The sequence below is a fragment of the Anoplopoma fimbria genome, chromosome 24 (assembly GCF_027596085.1).
Source record: "Anoplopoma fimbria isolate UVic2021 breed Golden Eagle Sablefish chromosome 24, Afim_UVic_2022, whole genome shotgun sequence".
Lineage (NCBI taxonomy): Eukaryota > Metazoa > Chordata > Actinopteri > Perciformes > Anoplopomatidae > Anoplopoma > Anoplopoma fimbria.
Window position 1 is genome coordinate 10,508,847 of NC_072472.1, and position 17,367 is coordinate 10,526,213.

The 17,367-nt window shown below is 38.0% G+C and overlaps 1 protein-coding gene across 1 annotated transcript; it reads left to right on the forward strand.

Annotated features, from left to right (window-relative positions):
- Positions 1-3,868: 3,868 nt before the first annotated feature.
- Positions 3,869-16,286, forward strand: LOC129113479 (calpain-5-like). Its single transcript, XM_054625799.1, has 13 exons — positions 3,869-4,041; positions 5,746-5,934; positions 6,125-6,256; positions 7,652-7,860; positions 8,911-9,103; positions 9,184-9,374; positions 9,775-9,852; positions 9,951-10,146; positions 10,242-10,364; positions 12,461-12,663; positions 13,514-13,635; positions 13,755-13,891; positions 14,766-16,286. The coding sequence occupies exons 2-13, from the start codon at positions 5,770-5,772 to the stop codon at positions 14,946-14,948; spliced, it is 1,932 nt and encodes a 643-aa protein (XP_054481774.1). The 5' UTR covers positions 3,869-4,041; positions 5,746-5,769; the 3' UTR covers positions 14,949-16,286.
- The last annotated feature ends 1,081 nt before the right edge of the window (positions 16,287-17,367 follow it).

Sequence of the window (17,367 nt, forward strand, 5' to 3'; positions counted from 1 at the left end):
ATTCAAATTACTACTTTCAAATTCAAGTGGGTTTTATCCATTTAACTATATATATATATATATATATATATATATATATATATGATATGGATAAGTGAAATTAAGTATATGAATGACTACTCCAGTAAATCCCATATGAATGTTAACTATTAGTAAAAACATATGGAAGAATACTTTAACAGCCTCCCAATAATCCATAAAATAAAAGTATCTAAGCTGTGGATAAAAGCGCTATATTCATCTATAATGATCATTCACATATTTGATGTGCCAAGCTGAAGCCCAGATGACAATTATTTATAAGCAACATCTTAATAGAGATTTATTACAGCACTTTATGGACCATAAATACACATTTATATAGTTTTATTTTGTTCTTCCTTACTGCTACATTATACCACACTGGATCTGACAAGCCTGCTCTGACGGCCTCTCTGCTGCACGGCTCAAACAGATCATATACATTTTATTATACATATTTTATTAACACCTACTGCATAAGGCAGACATACATTTACCTTAATGAATGCACTGCCATCTGCTGGCTTAGATGTGTGCATGCTTTAACTCTGCTCTAATGGGAAGTCAAACAGTTATAGCTTCACTAAAATAATTTAAATTCCAATAAAATAGATTTCTTATCCCACTGAAATAAACTTTTAGATCAGCTTCCTGCCAATTATAAAGATAGAAACAGAAACTGATATGTTATTTGTAATTATCTCATTCTGTAAATGTTTAACACAGGTACTGATAGTTGAATGTCTGAGTTTAAAGCCTCTATTCAGCCACTAAGGTGATTTCAGTTATGGCTGATTATAGGATCAGGTTGAAGGTGGCCAAAGCTTTGATTGAAATGAATTAGGTCAAACAAAACAAAACAAAAAAAATCTATTTCTGCGCTACAAAGATTCCACAGAAGTGAAGCTGTATGAACTCACAATGTCTGGCTGTTGTCTGTGATGTTATCGACTCAGATCAAACACACAATTCTCTATTTTAAGAATTTAATTTGGTTCCTTCAACATCTGGTTTCCAACATAGTGATTTATTTCAGGTAAAATGAAATACTTAATATCACTCAAAACAAGCAAACACGCAGTTTATCATTCTGCCAAAATGATCATTTATGAGACGTGTGGCCATTTGGTATTTGCATGGTTAATTAGACAGGAAAATAAACATTCCCAGTACACATGCTTTGTATAAATACTGAATGCAGGAATTCATATTTGTAATTCCTTAAGGTATTATTTTGTGTACAAAACTCTAATATCTGATGACACTTTATCATGTGCCAGAGAATGTACTCTTATTCCAGACATTTTATTAAGGCTTTACTGCCAACCGTCTCAGTTTGAGATTTCACATTATTGCGACATTTAGGGTTAAAGTTCACTGCCCTCTGGCTTCCGGAGAAATAGTTTCATGTTCACAAATATTGGCAGCTGTTGACATTCCTCTTTGACCTTATCTGTTCCAATCTAAGTCAAACACTTTCCATTACACATCAGAAATGTTTGTCTCGGGGGTGATGATGGATTTTTGAAAGATGACAAAGAAATAGTGTAATTATGGTGTGGGACAGATCTCTGCAGGAGGACAAGCAGGAAGCTGTCAGCTACTGCTTTTCAACAGCGAAATGAAAAGTGTAAATCTCTGCTAATACACACAACGGGGCTGTGATGGTCCTGACATCCTTAAGTAATAAAGCATTGGACAGACTGTACTACATAGTGATAAAACAATGTGCAATTTGCAGAGTTGTAGCGGTGGGGTTGAAAGTGTACAGTTTGTCCTCAGGGTGGCGCTAGAGGACAGGACCTGAGGTTAAAGTCTCATTGGAAAGATTTATTTCTGTGTGTTTATCAGTTTATGACATATTTCAAGTAAAAGTACATTTTAGGGCTTAAAGAGAACTCATTGAGTGTCCAAAAATGAAGAGTGTTGTCCTCAAGGGAGCATGAATATACTCAGTAAATGTCATAAAAATCTGCACATTGCATTGTGATGTTTCATAAACATTTGGCAAGTAGAGATGATGGGAATTGTCTGGAACAAATCGTTTGGCAGAACAGACCGACTGACCGACATCATCATCATCATCATCCTCAGACCCCGCTGGGGGGGTGGGGGGTGATATGTCTAAATGACCAAATATGTACAGAATATGTTAAGATTTTTTTTTTTAAATGAATACACCATTATGAGATGAATAACCACATACATCAATGGTGTAAAACTATATAAAAACACTTGTTTTTATATTTCATGTTATGAAACAATAAAAACATAAACATTTCATTTTTCAACAGTTTTAACAGTGTTTTTATTGAATCATGCCACTTTTCCAATGGCACTTTAATTTAATTTAATTTATTTATTGTCAGTTTTCATAATGCCATTTTCTATTACATAATGTGTTTTTCATTATAACACTAGTGTTGTCACCAGGTACCACTGACTCAGCTCACAGCCAATCACATGCTCCCTGCCTGTCTTAATCCCAACAACATCTACCGGATTAAGGTGGTCAAAAAATACTAAGAAATAAAAAGTGACATTAAATACAAGTGTTTTATTATAAAATAAAATAAAAATGATTGAAGAAAAGTAATTATATTATGAATCTAAATTGAACTCCAATAAAACAATTCATCCTGAAATAACTGTTTTTTTTAAACATCAGAAAATGACGTGACTTGAGGGGTGTATATAACGTACGATATATTGAATTGACCATTGAATTATTGAAAGATGTTTAATATTTAGAATATTAAGAATAATGACAATAATGTACATAAATTGCCCAACAAGTAGCGGTTTAGTTTGTTTTTTTGTAACTGGCATGACATCATCTGTGAATTTAAACATTGCCACAAGGGAGATACGTTTTGACCCTTTCCCTAGTGCCACTATCAGACCATACTACTATAACTACAGTCATTTACCCAGTGCAATGTGCTCTGTGAAAGGCCTTACTGATGGTCTTCTTTGTAAATAGATTCATTCCATACACTTTGTGACTAGATAGGTTTTTCCCCTCTCCAAACAAGCCTTTTCTCATGAACTTTCCATCACAATAAATCCAAATGATTAACTTTAATTTCAGGGTTTTCTTCAGTTTCTTCCTCTTCCTGTCTTGTTAGGTCATGCAGGGATTGACCTTATTACTGTTGGCTCCCTTCTAACATTCTTTTTCAAATCTGAGATTCAAAGCTGGATTTATCAGGACGAGATTTGTCTGTCTGAAGGAGTCAAAGCACATCTTGTGCTCCTTAACTTTAAAGGTGCAAGACACCAGATTGCGAGTTTACAGTGCTATCTTCGCAAACAAAGGCAAAAAAGCGGATAGAGATTTACATGAGTACTCCACTACTGTAAATCTTTACATATTAAATAGTTGTTTGCGGCTGTATAAATGTTCAGAATGTGAATACAGCTCTTCTAAGCCCAAACCACAGAGAGACTGACAGTTTTTCCTATTACTAGTTCACTCCAAGCATATGGCTTATTAGTTGTGTTTGCTCAGTTTGGCTTACCTACCGGCAAAAGCAAGATTTCTTTTTTTTTGGTTAGGCAAAACAAAGCACAACAAATTATTTTAAAAAGATATATGTGACGAAACAATCAGTGAGTCATTAAACTCAAAAAAGGGAGTTTTCTTCTGCTATTGTAAAAGAACAAACACTGAAAAGGACAAGTTTTAGCTTGTTTCACCTATGAGTTGTTGGGTGGTGGAAGTGAAGGTGTTCAGTTTCAGTCTCCCTCTTCCCTCCCTCCTTGCAAATCAGCATAACACCTCCTGCTGCAGAGTGGTGCTTGTCAGACCAGTTTTCAGTCTGTGTTTATATGTGACTCTACGTGTTCAGGGAAGCCCATTGTAGCCAGAAGGTGAAACTGAAGACACTGGATTTGGTTCTAAGAAAAAATCTGTTCATGAAACAGAAATGTTGGATTGATGTGACTATACCTTACAGGACAAGAGGACTCTGACTGTGTTTGAGCTCATTACTGCCAGGAGAAGACAGTTCATCACAGGTGAGTGTTGCCTTTATGTTACTAAAAGACCTGGATGTTTTGTGCTAAGGTGTCTACAAGTTTTACACTTCTCTGTGTCCTATGAATACTTTACTGATGTTTTCTCAGGTACAAGTCAGGACGAACTCCTCTTTAAAATGTGAAATATTTAAACATGGCTGGAGCCAGATCATATCTGTTGTCTTATCTGATCTGATGTGTCAGTTTCTTGCTGAAAACAAATATGTCCCAAATATCACCCCAGAGTGGAATGTGACCTGCTGTCACCTTTACACATATTACAATGATCAAACACAGAACATAAGACCAAATACTGTAAACGAATGTTGTCAGTGTAATAAAGGAAAGGTTTTACGGACCTTCGTTACACTTACAATCCACTAAAGACGAGCAAGTGACGAACCAAAAATAACCTGCCTGACCACATTAGCCAGGAACTCTCAAACAGATAACACAGACTCACAGCCTCGTCTCAACACCCAGAGCCATTGAAAGATTCATTTTCTTCACAAAAAGTATGTCAGCTACGACGTCTGGAAGGTGTCTCACTCCTTCTTTCTTATGTCACGTTAAACAATAACACCAGCAGGTAATAAAATCCAATAGTGAACTGAACAAACAGTCTGGGTGTGGCTCCAACAATATGCATGTCATGCAGAAAAGGCCACATATGCGTAGGAGGGCGATACAGGCAGGTAATGCATGTGGAAACTTCCTTATTGTGCCTTATTTTTATTGTTTCTACTTTGTTTCTATTTTTTTACTTCTACAGAATATATATAGTATTTTTGTCATATTTACATCCAAGGCATTACCTCCTAATTTTAGATTTGGTGCTGTTTCAGTTCCAGACATTTAATTTCTCTCTACCTGTCACATCTGGTTAATTCTTTTTTTACTACTAAATGGTTTGACTTCTGAATAGATATATATATATATCTTCTTGTGAAGACCAAACCTTCTCTCATTTTCTTGCCGCTTCCAGTAAATTAAATCATGTTACTTTAATGTGTTAATCTTGGCAAGATTTCATCCAAAATGATTATATTGGTAAGATAAAAAGTTCAAGAGTTAAAATATCGTAATTCTCCAGAGAATACAGTTGAGTTTTGAGTCATAAATAGCCTTTGGATATTTTTTCAGGCAAAATACAGCCTTAAATGCATTCCTTGTTATTCTTTACAGAACTTCACAGTTTAGGTCAAAACAGATCCACAAACTGCCAATCACACTCACCGTGGCAGCATTGGTCGCCTGTTGTTGATGTGTGAAGGACGTGTAATTCTTTTTAATTTCCTGTCAGTCTTGATGGATAAAAGAAAGTTTAAACGACATTTGTGAATTTCTTGTTGTCCATCAGACAATTGCAGCACACCAAGCTATTAGAAATAAGTTAACAACAAATGTTAGCTTTGATGAGATACCTATTGAAATGTTGGCTATTAATATACAATTGTTTTGGAGATGGATATTTTATTTAATGTCTTAACCAACAAGCACTGTGTGCTCATCTACTAGTCTCTCTGGAGAGACTGGGGGTCACAGAGCAATCTGCTGTTGATGTGGGAATGATGAAGTTATAAATAATTTTATTGCTTGGCCCAAAAATGAGTCCGAAGTTAGAAAGAAATCCTCCCCACTTGAAGTACAACTAAATTCTCTATAAAGTGCTGACAACGTCCGGTGTCTGTCATCACTCTGCAGTGGTGAAGCTATAGCATCTGGATCATGTTCTCCTCCGCTACCCCATACAAAAACCAGCACTACTCTGAACTGAAGAGCAACTGCATCAACGACAAGACGCTCTTCGAGGATCCAGAGTTCCCAGCCACCAATTCATCGCTGTACTTCAGGAAACCACCTTCTGGTGTTGTGGAGTGGAAACGACCAGGGGTGAGTGGCACCGGTGGTAGTTGTACACAAGGCAATTCAATTAGTTCAACAAATGAATATAGTCATATTTTACTCTACCAGGTGGAATGTATAAGTAATTATTTGGAAATGAGTGGGTTTGACACATTCAGTGTTGTGCAGAAGACTGAAAAAGTGTGTAACATCCATCACGTTTACTTTTCTGTTGTAGGAGATAAGCAATGAGCCCTATCTGTTTGTGAAAGGCATCAGCTCCCATGACCTGAACCAGGGAGTTGTGGGAAACTGTTGGTTTGTTGCTGCCTGCTCCTGCCTGGCTCTGAAGCCAAACCTCTGGAAGAAGGTGAGTTAATTTGGTTGTGAACATGTGAGCCAAAGGGGCTGGCGTATTCAATGTTGGTAACCACATTTTAATAAGGCTTTTATTCTGTAGCTTGGATAAGCAAACTGCAGGGACAGCAGGACTTAAAACATGTAAGATAAAAACACCAGCCGACAGCTCAGGTCAAATCAGGACAGCAGTAATACACCTTTTCATTCATGATGTCAGTAAAAACAAAACGACTTATATGACACATTTGTCTTTGCTGGTAGATAGTATCCCCTAAATTACACTATTGCAGGCCTACCATATCTATATTATTAACATAACCTTAATACTTTTACTTTTAAGTCTCAGGAGATGTAGGGTTGGACCCCAAAAGCAGATCAACAGATGAGGAGGAAGCAGCAGGAAGAGTGCAATGATTTTTGACTAAATAAACTTCACAAGTCCAAATGAAACAAAAGGCAGGCAGGAAACGGGGAACTTAAACCTGTAACAAGAAGCACAGTGGAAAAAGGAAGAAGGGCTTGGACATGAGACATGTGAACATTGTTGAATAATAAACAGGAGAAAAGATAACTGCAGGACTAATGGGGGACAGGTGAAACTAATCGGGGCGGGGCAAACAATCAAAGCTGGTGGGAAAACACTCAAAGGCAGCAAGTGAAGTGAGGCAGTTTGACAATAATGGAAGAGGAACCAATGGAAGATCAAATTTCAGAAATGTCACATATTTCATGCGACATATATGTTACAAAGTGGGGCGACTTCTGCATGTCTTCTGCATGTCTTCTGCATGTCTTCTGCATGTCATTCTTGTACTGTCTTTTCACACATTTTCCGTCCCTCTCCACGATCACTATCAAAAAGTTCAAAGTGCCTTATGATCATCAAAAAATGAACTTAATTGTGCAATACTTGTTAACAATATTATGAGCTTCAAGCAAGGAGGCCCTCATTCCAAAGCTTTTAAAGTCATAACTACATCCGGCTGGTGATTGGATTAACATTATTCACAAGATTTTGATTCTGAACTGCAACAGGGAGTTTATGACATTGTATTGCATAACAAAGTATATTGCTTCCCCTGTGTAGTATTACATTTTCTGGGAAGTAAACACCAGAAGCATTTGATAGTAAAGGTTCTAATATTACTCCAGAGCTTTTCTGCTTTGCTCTAAATGCTGTAGTCTAAACTCAATACTTCTAATGTGCAAAGATACAATTAAATGGTTTTGCTTTTATTTATTTTATTATGTCAGTAACATTACATTAGGGACCACTTAACTGAGCTGGAAAAAATGACTCAGTAGTTACACTGGTATTTGATGCATTGTGTTTGTTTGTTTGTTTGTTTGTTTGTTTGTTTGTTTGTTTGTTTGTTTGTTTGTTTGTTTGTTTGTTTGTTTCCAGGTAATTCCTGACCACACCACGCAGGAGTGGGATCACAAACACCCGGAGAGCTATGCCGGAATTTTCCACTTTCAGTTCTGGGTGTTTGGAGAGTGGGTGGATGTGGTGGTGGACGACCGGCTGCCAACAATCAACGGTGAACTCATCTACTGTCACTCAAAGGAAAACAACGAGTTCTGGAGCGCTCTGCTGGAGAAGGCCTACGCAAAGTCAGTAAACTTAGACCTGCAGGGACCAGTTGCAAAACAATAGACCTAGTCTACGTCTTTAATGTAACTTTTAGTCAGTCCTGGTGTGGACACTTTGACTGTAGGATGAACTTCCTTATGAGTGAATTGTGCAAAACTGTCGCGCTATGCATTATGGGTCAAATTAGACCTCATGAAAGAGAACAAACGGCAGATTCAACAGCGCCAACAGACAAAGCACAGGAACAAATAAAAGATAAAAAAATATATATTAAGATGTCTTTGTAACTGTTAAAGATGTTCTTAAACAAATCAAGAATAGTGTACAATAAACCAAAAAGCTGGATAAGCAATTGAAATAGTAACAATACATTCAGGTACATAACGCTACATGAAATTTGACCTCTGTATTTATACTAGACTAATCATTTTAGGAGCAGTGGGCTGCTGTAAGTGTCGGTGGGGGCAGTAGAAACTGAATCCGCCGACCTTGTGGTTAAAGGACGAGCAGCTCTAATGTTACACACTGAACCACAGCTGCCACAGCAAATGGTTGCCATAGCAACAAAGCTCTAACTTCAGGGGTAGAGGTGGCTTAATGTCCTACCTCAAATTAAGTCAGTCTTAATATATATACAGTACCAGTCAAAAGTTTGGACACACCTTCTCATTCAACTACTTTGAAGAATCTAAAATATAAAACATATTCTGGTTTGTTGAGCATTTGTTTGTTTACCACATAACTCCATAATGTGTTCCTTCATTGTTTGGTTGTCTTCAATATTAATCTACAATGTAGAATTTTTTAAAAACAAATAAAGAAAAACCATTGAATGAGAAGGTGTGTCCAAACTTTTGACTGGTACTGTATATATATGCAACAGACAGGGCAGGTTTAATCAATTAGACATTTCTAACCTGACAATATAAGGCCAACATTAGTCTTAGACACATTTTATGCAACTGGCCCTGATTAATATATATTGTGTTGAACTGCATATATTTTCATATTTCTGTAACACGTCAAACTTCTTACTAAATTTGAGATTCCCTTGCACCTTTCACGTCCAGGCTGTCTGGCAACTATGAGTCCTTGGAAGGGGGGAACACCGGAGACGCTGTGGTGGATTTCAGTGGAGCTGTGGCGGAAGCCTTCGACCTGGAGACAGAAGCTTACTATAAGGACCAGAAAAAACAAGACCAGCTGTTTGATGATCTGCTAAAGGTTTGGGACCGTGAAGGAATCATAAGCTGCTCAATTAAGGTCTGTGCTCTCCCTGCAAGTTTGCTTCTTTGTTTCTATACTTCAGAAAAACTGACCAGTTGTCCTTATGATTTCATCAGGCACAGCCTCATGAGATTGAAGCCAAGATGGCAAACGGGCTGGTGAAAGGCCATGCCTACTCGGTAACTGCAGTGAAGAACGTGCGCTTGGGTCACGGGCTGCTGGCCTACTTCAAGAACGAAACCATTCCTCTGATTCGCATGAGGAACCCCTGGGGCAAGATTGAGTGGAAAGGAGCCTGGAGTGACAGGTGAGAAGTGCTTAAAGTCCATTTCTAATCCACTGTTGTAGTTCTAACCAGAGGAAGAGCAGGAAGCGGGAGCTGTGCAAACCATACACTCCTGCTCACAAGGGTCATGTATACTGATCGAAATGATAATTTGCCTTATTTCTGTGAAAACAGGACAGCACATATGGAGGGACAGCAGAGGAATCGATTATCCTGTAGGAGTGGTCAATCTTCTCTTCTGTTTTGAGATGTTCTCATATTTGAAATCTAATGTAAACTTTGTAACCTGACTTGAGGACCAGTTCTTTGTGAAAAAGCAAGAGCCACATTTTATGACTCAAAGGTGGATCTAAAACATATATTTAGTAGTAATTCATAAGTGCATTAATCATCTTCATTTGCTTTGCTTGCTGTTTGTCAGCTCTGAGGAATGGTCAAAGGTTGGTGATATGGAAAGGGGCAATCTTGGCATCACAGTAGAGGACGATGGGGAGTTCTGGTGAGCGATTTCAGTTCCTTTTTATCACAACGGACCAACTGTTGAGTTTTATCTCCTCTTTCAGAGTGTAATAATACATCTTATGTTCGCTTCGACAGGATGGCATTCACAGACTGGTGCAAGTTCTTTACAGATGCAGATGTTTGCCGTCTCATCAATACCTCTCTGATCAGTATCCACAAGAATTGGAATGAGGTTGTGCACTTTGGGAGCTGGACCAAAAACGCAGAGCCGCTTTTAAACCGCTGCGGTGGCTGTGCTAACCACAAGCCGACATTCCTTCAGAACCCGCAGGTACTGCAGTCTCTGAATGTACTCCTCACATCACCTGTGTTCCTGCACATGTATACATTTATGTTCACTTATTTTCAACCTCTTTTTCTTTTCAGTACTTGTTTGATGTTACAAAGGAGGCAGATGAGGTTCTCATCTCTTTGCAACAGAAAGACATGAAGAGCCACAGAAAATATGGTCAAGGAGAAAATTTAAGCATTGGCTTCGGTGTCTTCAAGGTAATACTTCCACCATACTTTATTATTCTATTAATGATGACTGATCTATAACTGCTTGATTCATCATAAATCAGGGGTAAATAGCAGTAAGATATCTGAAGGATTTGTGACCAGTTATAAGTTCATTACAGATGTTTGTGTGGGACGCAGACATAAGTCAAAGGTCAGTTTATTTAAGGGGAAACAGGCCAGTTTGGCTTTTGTTTTGGTTAAAGAATTTGGCATCATTTAACTTTTTTACTCATTTGTTGAGCAAATAGTGAACAGCATTTTAATGACAGCCAGACATGACTTTATAGGTTTATCAGAACCAAAACAGACCATTTCAACAAGAGCCTAAATCACAGATCATTAAAAAAAGAAATGCACATACTTTAGTTGATTGTTTCAATCTGAAAAATAGAGTGGAACCAAACCCGTTTAAACTCCCGCTAAAGAGTTCAGTCGTCTGTACAGCTGCCATTTGAGAAATCTCATGCATTATGGGCATATTTGATGGTTGGTGCAGGTCAAAAAGCCATTCCTTCTGCGTTAGAATATACTATACATATGTGAAACCAAATCCTCTACTTTATATTTAGAATTCCACAAGAGAGATAATTATGTATAGAACTTTTATAGAGACAAATACAACTTAGTAATGTGTTTGTCTCAGTTGTGTCTTAAAGTGTAAAGTCAATGCTGTCCTCTCATACAGCTGTAAAACTTGCCAAACTAGATTTTATCTTACTTACTGGGATTAGATTGTTACATTCAAATGAGGCCATGTAACTGTATGCGGCAAAGCTGACATCACATTTCCCGTAATGTGATTTACTTGTTAGAGATCTGTCTAAGTTCAAACACACACACTACACACTCTTATCACTCTGACAGAAGTGCTGCCAAAGGGGCAGTCCTGTACGGCAATAAATGCTGGTGCCACAAGAAAGCAGGCTGTGTGCAAACGGCCTTTTGAACTACTGAGAGCCTTAACTTGAATTTAACCCTGGTCATCTATGGACATCATACCAGTGATGTTTCCTCCTCCTTCATGTGATGGAGTCCAGACACTGTGTCTACATTCTCTGCTCTTTATGTTCTCACCCACTACACTTTGTTTTCCTGTTTGAGATGAATTTCAGTTGTTGAAGAAGGACTTTCTGATATTTTTTTTATCAGATTGCCAGTTATGAAGATCCAGAATACACATGGAAAAAAAAAAATGTATTAGTTGGCATCTGAGGGCATCTCAGCACCTCAGTGAAAGCCTGGAGGAGGACAATGAGTAGTATGTTAAACAATGGCTGGCTGTTAAAAAAAAAAAGAATATACAGAATAGGCCTTTTTTCTTTTTGTCTTATTGACACACCATTTATCCCACCAATGCAAGAATGAAATTACTCTGAACTCTTTCAATAACACTGTAACAGGATACACACTTTTGTTAAATTAAAGTGTTATTTATTTTTCTACCACTAGGAGGCAGAAGAATCTGTGTAGGCAGCAAACATTGTATTATCACTCTTTGTGATACTGTTTAAACCCTTAAAATTAAATTTTACAGCTGTATAGATTAGATTGACTTTATTAGACACCTCATTGAACATTTGTCTTTAGCTTCTTACGAAATACAGCAAAGGGACATTCAATGCACATAACACAGCACACCATAAAAAAAACATACAGAATGTAGCCTACAGTAATGTAGGCAGCAGATATAGCAAATATATAAACGATACAAAGGAACTGTTTTTCATATCCCTTTTTATATTATTCAGACAGAATCAAAGTTCCTAATTATCACTTGTGTCTTGATTTCTCACCATCTGAGCCACTTGTTCAAAAACCCAAATAAGGCGCTTAAAAGCCACAGTTCCCTGGTTTCTGTTGAAGTAGTGTATCCAGGTCTCTCAAAACCAGAATAAGATGTTTACATGTGCATACAAATTTCCAGGACACTGCAAAAACACAATCATAACCGGATACCTGAGTGCATATGTAAATGCAATATATGTAACAATCACTGTTTAAATCGGGTGCCAGGCTTAATATCTGGTGAGTAAAGGCAGTACTCTGTTCAGTAATTATTTTTAAATCTGTTTTTCCTTTTTCAGGTGGAACTGAACAGAAAGTACCGGATGCACGACATTCTGACCCAACCGTGTGTGAAGACGTCCGCCTACATCAACGCTCGGACGGTGTTCACGAGATGCACGCTCCAGCAGGGCCGCTACGTCATCATCCCCACCGCCTTCAAACCTTTCACGCTGGGGGATTACATGCTCCGAGTTTTCACCGATGTGGACTCAGGTTGCAGGTATGACTGTGGAGGAGGTGTGATGTGTCAGATGTAAAACATGGCTTTGTTTTTGTTTTTTGCCAGGCAGAAATGTAACATTCACTTACAATGATCAGGTCTTAAGATACACTGCAGCTGTTCCCTGACTGTTCATTCCAGACACTAATGGATGGATTTTATCCAAGGAAAGCACTCAAAGGGACTTGTTTTGGAGAGTCGAGACTATACAATTATGTTCACATTAAATCACTTCCAAAATAACATTCCTATCCTACTGCTTTTCTTGGCCAAGGGTTTTGTTTTGCCAGATTTCATTTCTGACGTTTCTTGTTGGCAGACTTTAACACCAAATCGTATTAGCTCTAAGGATGCACTGATATCGGATATCTGGCTGATACTGACTTAATGTCGGTGTCAATGGGACCACACTATTCAATTCAGTTCTATACTTTAAACATTATGTGATGGAGTTTTAATTCCTGGTTAAGTTTTGACCAATAGGAATTTCATTATTTTTTGAAGGTTTATTTTAACTTATTTTTATAATAACTAATCATTCAATACATGTTTTTGTATTTATTTGTTATATTTTGTTTTACAAAGTTAGGAAAGCAATGTTTAAGTCAAGTCTGATGTTGCCTTACACATAAATGAATGCCAGTCACTTTCACACAGTGAGGCAAGTAGCTTATTAAGGAAACGCTGGTATCTGAAAGGTACTTGGTATCGGCTGATACATAAAACCCTGCTATCGCTATTGAAAAATGAAAAACTATCCAATTTGAAGATGGCAAGATCTAGTTGAGAGTACCAGGATATAGGTACTCGACTACTCTCCTCGTCCCTAACATCTCCTCTACTCTTGCAGGGAGCTGACAGAGGATAAACCGAAGATAACATGCTGGAGTTCATTCACTGGATACCCACAAGTTGTGACTCACATCTACGTCCACGGAGCTGAGGGGCTGCAGAACCAGGACAGTACAGGAGGTTAGAGGCTTTACACAAGTCATACTTTTACCTTAAATCTACTAATCAGTGTGATCAACCTGTAGCATACTAACTATATTATTTGCTGAGATGGATCTTTACATTTATTTTTAATGCAGGTGCAGACCCCTATGCCATCATATCATGCGAGGGCCGGTCAGTACGATCCACCGTCAAGAAGGACACCCTGAATCCAGAGTTTACAACCAGCGGCATTTTCTACAGGAAGAAGCCCAGAAAGCCCATAACTGTGGAGGTAAGATGGCATCCCTCTCATCCTGATGACTGTAATTAATCTCAGTCACTGCCGGTGGAAAGGCATTGTGGGTCACTGTCCTGTGGAGACCATGTATCACCAAAATGTCAACTTTTCAGCCTCAGAAAAGGCAACTTTGTTTTAAGTTAAAAGACAAGACATTATTCAGTGATCCAATGGGTTTTAAAATGCTTGGGTAGCGTTATAGTTGGATAATGTGTTTTGCAGCCAATTTAGAAACATAATCCTTCAATTTATATATTTAATCATAATATTCAGACATATATCAGTACCAAGTAACTTGTTAAGCTGCCCCTAATATACTTGTTAAAATCTGACTTGAGTATTTTCTTATTGGAAAAGTAAGATGCATGTTGCTTTTGCAGGTCTTGTTGGTCATTTTTACACTGCAAAGCAAACAAACAACACTTTAAATAAGACAAGCGTTTGGATATAATTATTGGTAATAGTAGTGTAGCAATTCTTTCGTTAGAAAAAAATACAAAATTGAATATAGACTAATAAGAAAACCGAACTCTCTCACAGTTTTTTTGTTACATTTGTAATGCATATTTTCACATTTATTTTATTTTAAAATATATATTTGGTTTAACTGATAATAATGATAAAAATGAAAGACTGAGTTCATGAACTAGAAAAGCTGACAGTGGTCAAATGACATATAATGGCAGCTTATAATTAGCAGTAATTGAAAGCACAGGACTTCATCTTTGCCTGATGAAGTTATCGCTCAAAATAATCAAATCAGAGTCACCAACCACTCCGTCAAAGCCCTGCAGATGATCTGATCTGTTGTCATTTTATGATATGCAACGCTAAATTATACATTTAATACTTGACTGGTCTTCGTCAGGTGTGGAACAGCAACGGAGTGAAGGACGAGTTTATGGGCCAAGTGGTTTTGCCCGGATCGGTGAAGGACACCACCGACCCTCAGAGGCTTCAGCTGAGGAAGCGAGGACGGCAGATGGCTGACGAGATGCCCGGAAACATCAGTGTGAGGGTTCTCACCTCCACCCAGCTGACAGTTATGTGATCTCCTCACTGACCTGAGTGGGGCCGGAAACGTTTCCAGTGCTGAATGAACTATTTGGTGAACATCTTGTGAAAACTTACTTTAGCATGTGCCATCATCGAAGCACCGGAAACAGTTTGATGTCCATGTTTGTGGCTGATTTTAAACTATAATTTGCACGTTCGTGAATTGTTTGCAAAGTTGACAGGTGAACAGGGCAGTTTGGGACAGACTGAATGTCAATTCATGTAATTTTTATCCAAATGTTTAATCTTTTAAAATCTCTTTTACTTTTTTATCATTGTGTAACTGATAAAGTATTTTTATATTGACGTTTTGTAAGTTGCATGTGAAGATATCATTCCTTTTTTATGTTACACTATAGATACTGTGAGCGATATGGCAGTAATTTGTCAATCAAGTCTTAACACACATTAATTATAATTTGGCCTCTATGTTCACCTTTATGCAGGGAAACTCATACAAGACATAATAATGTATCATCTATGCACCTTCTGCTCCTTTTTCTTCCATCAGTTTATATCATCGTTTCATTCTCATGATTATTATAAAAATGAAAAACACTGAATGGCATAAAGCATTAAAAGAGATTCAACCTAAGAATCACAATAACATTAACACATCTCTGGTTTTCTTCCTCTTTTTATTTCAGTCCAGTTCCCAAACTGCAATATTTTGTTTTTTTACACTCAAGACACAGCCATGCACAATTCAAAGTTCAAAAAGTCTATTGCTTCAACCACAATTAAAAATAGTTTATCCCAAACCTCAATTCCCCGTCGCTCATTTGTCCTTTTTCAAAGATGGGGAAAGGCCTGCTGAGGTATGCCAGATGGATCAGCAGTTTTACAAAGCTAGACAATAATAAGAGTAGTAATAATAATAATAATGATAATAATTTAAAAAGTAACATTTTTTGTCTTTGTTCCATTCTCTTGATACACATTAATAGAGGAATTTTCACACCACATGTACAGGTTTACACATTCAGAAGAAAGGAATGTACAGGAGCAACCACAGAAAAGGGGGCACGTCAGCAGGTGTCTCTTGTCCCGAAATTCACCTTTGTGCTCATAGTTCAGACCTGTACATGGCGGCCCTGACGTTCCCATGGTGACGGATGAAGCTTCCTGTCAGGCCACCCACACCTACCGCACACACACATACATGTACTAACACTCAGCAGTGGTACTCAGGACAGACTGTGTGGGCCCGCACACAGAGCGCTGCATTCATCGGCTCTCTGTCCAGATGAAGGAGTGTCCGATAAAGCCCAGACCATTAGAGAGCCGGATCCAGGAGTGCAGAGTCAGCGTGTGTGTGTTCGTTTTTCTCTTCTTCTTTTTTCTTTTGATTTTTACAGGGTGCAAAACATTTATTGATACATACCATAGAGCAACCTGAATATTGTCATTTTTAAGTTACATAATTCTGAAAAAAAGGGAGGGGGGGGGGGGGGGGTTCCCATCATATTTACATACATACATACATATCCTAACAATCTTAACCTATTTGAAGATGAGTTACAGTGTATAGTTTGTTTTTTACATGCATGAATTCTGCTGCATCCATCCTGTCTTAACATCACTCCTTCATCTTCTGTACAGTTGCCGTACGATGGAGGTACAATATGACTAAGCAGCTAGCCTTCACCTCAGAGTCAAGGTGGACAACACGAGTGAGGCGTCTTCTAGTGCAGATTGAGGTAGCCTCCCTAACACACACAAACACACACAAACTCACTCACACACAGAGGGACGCTACATGGGAAATGCCTGACGAAGCTACCAAATACCGACACAAAGTAGATAACCTCTGTACAGGAATCTGTTTAAACGCCAACCAGGTATGGAAGGAATGTTAGCAAACAATATGAACCTCTACTACGGGTTTTTTTCTGTTCCCAGTGCTCATTAAGGACAAGGTACAATCATAAGAAATGGCAACGGCTCCACTACTTCGCTCAGTGGATAACATTCCCCCTCTCTGATCCGCCACGCGTTCCAAAGACTCACTACAAAACGTACAGATCATGTGACAAAAGACACATTAGACACCATTAAAGGACAAAAGGACACTGAAGCATGAATGAGCAGCAGGTATGGTACAAAAGGAGAAGACAGGGGAGGAGGACAGTTGGTTCCCAGCATCTTTTGTTGGTATTAAATCCAAACATGTAAAGTCACATAATGTATTCTTGCAATGTAAGAAGGTAAGACTATAAGACTTTCTGTTCATTCTTTAAAGTTATTCTAAGTCACCACAATAAAACTGATTAAGTAATTGATGAATTACAAGATGAAGAAAATGTCTTTCTCCCCCCACATCATCTTGTTGCAGTTTGTTCTTCTGACTGACCATTTTCTATTTAATATGTATTCAGAGTATTTTATGTTTTGTATAATTTTTTTGTCAATGA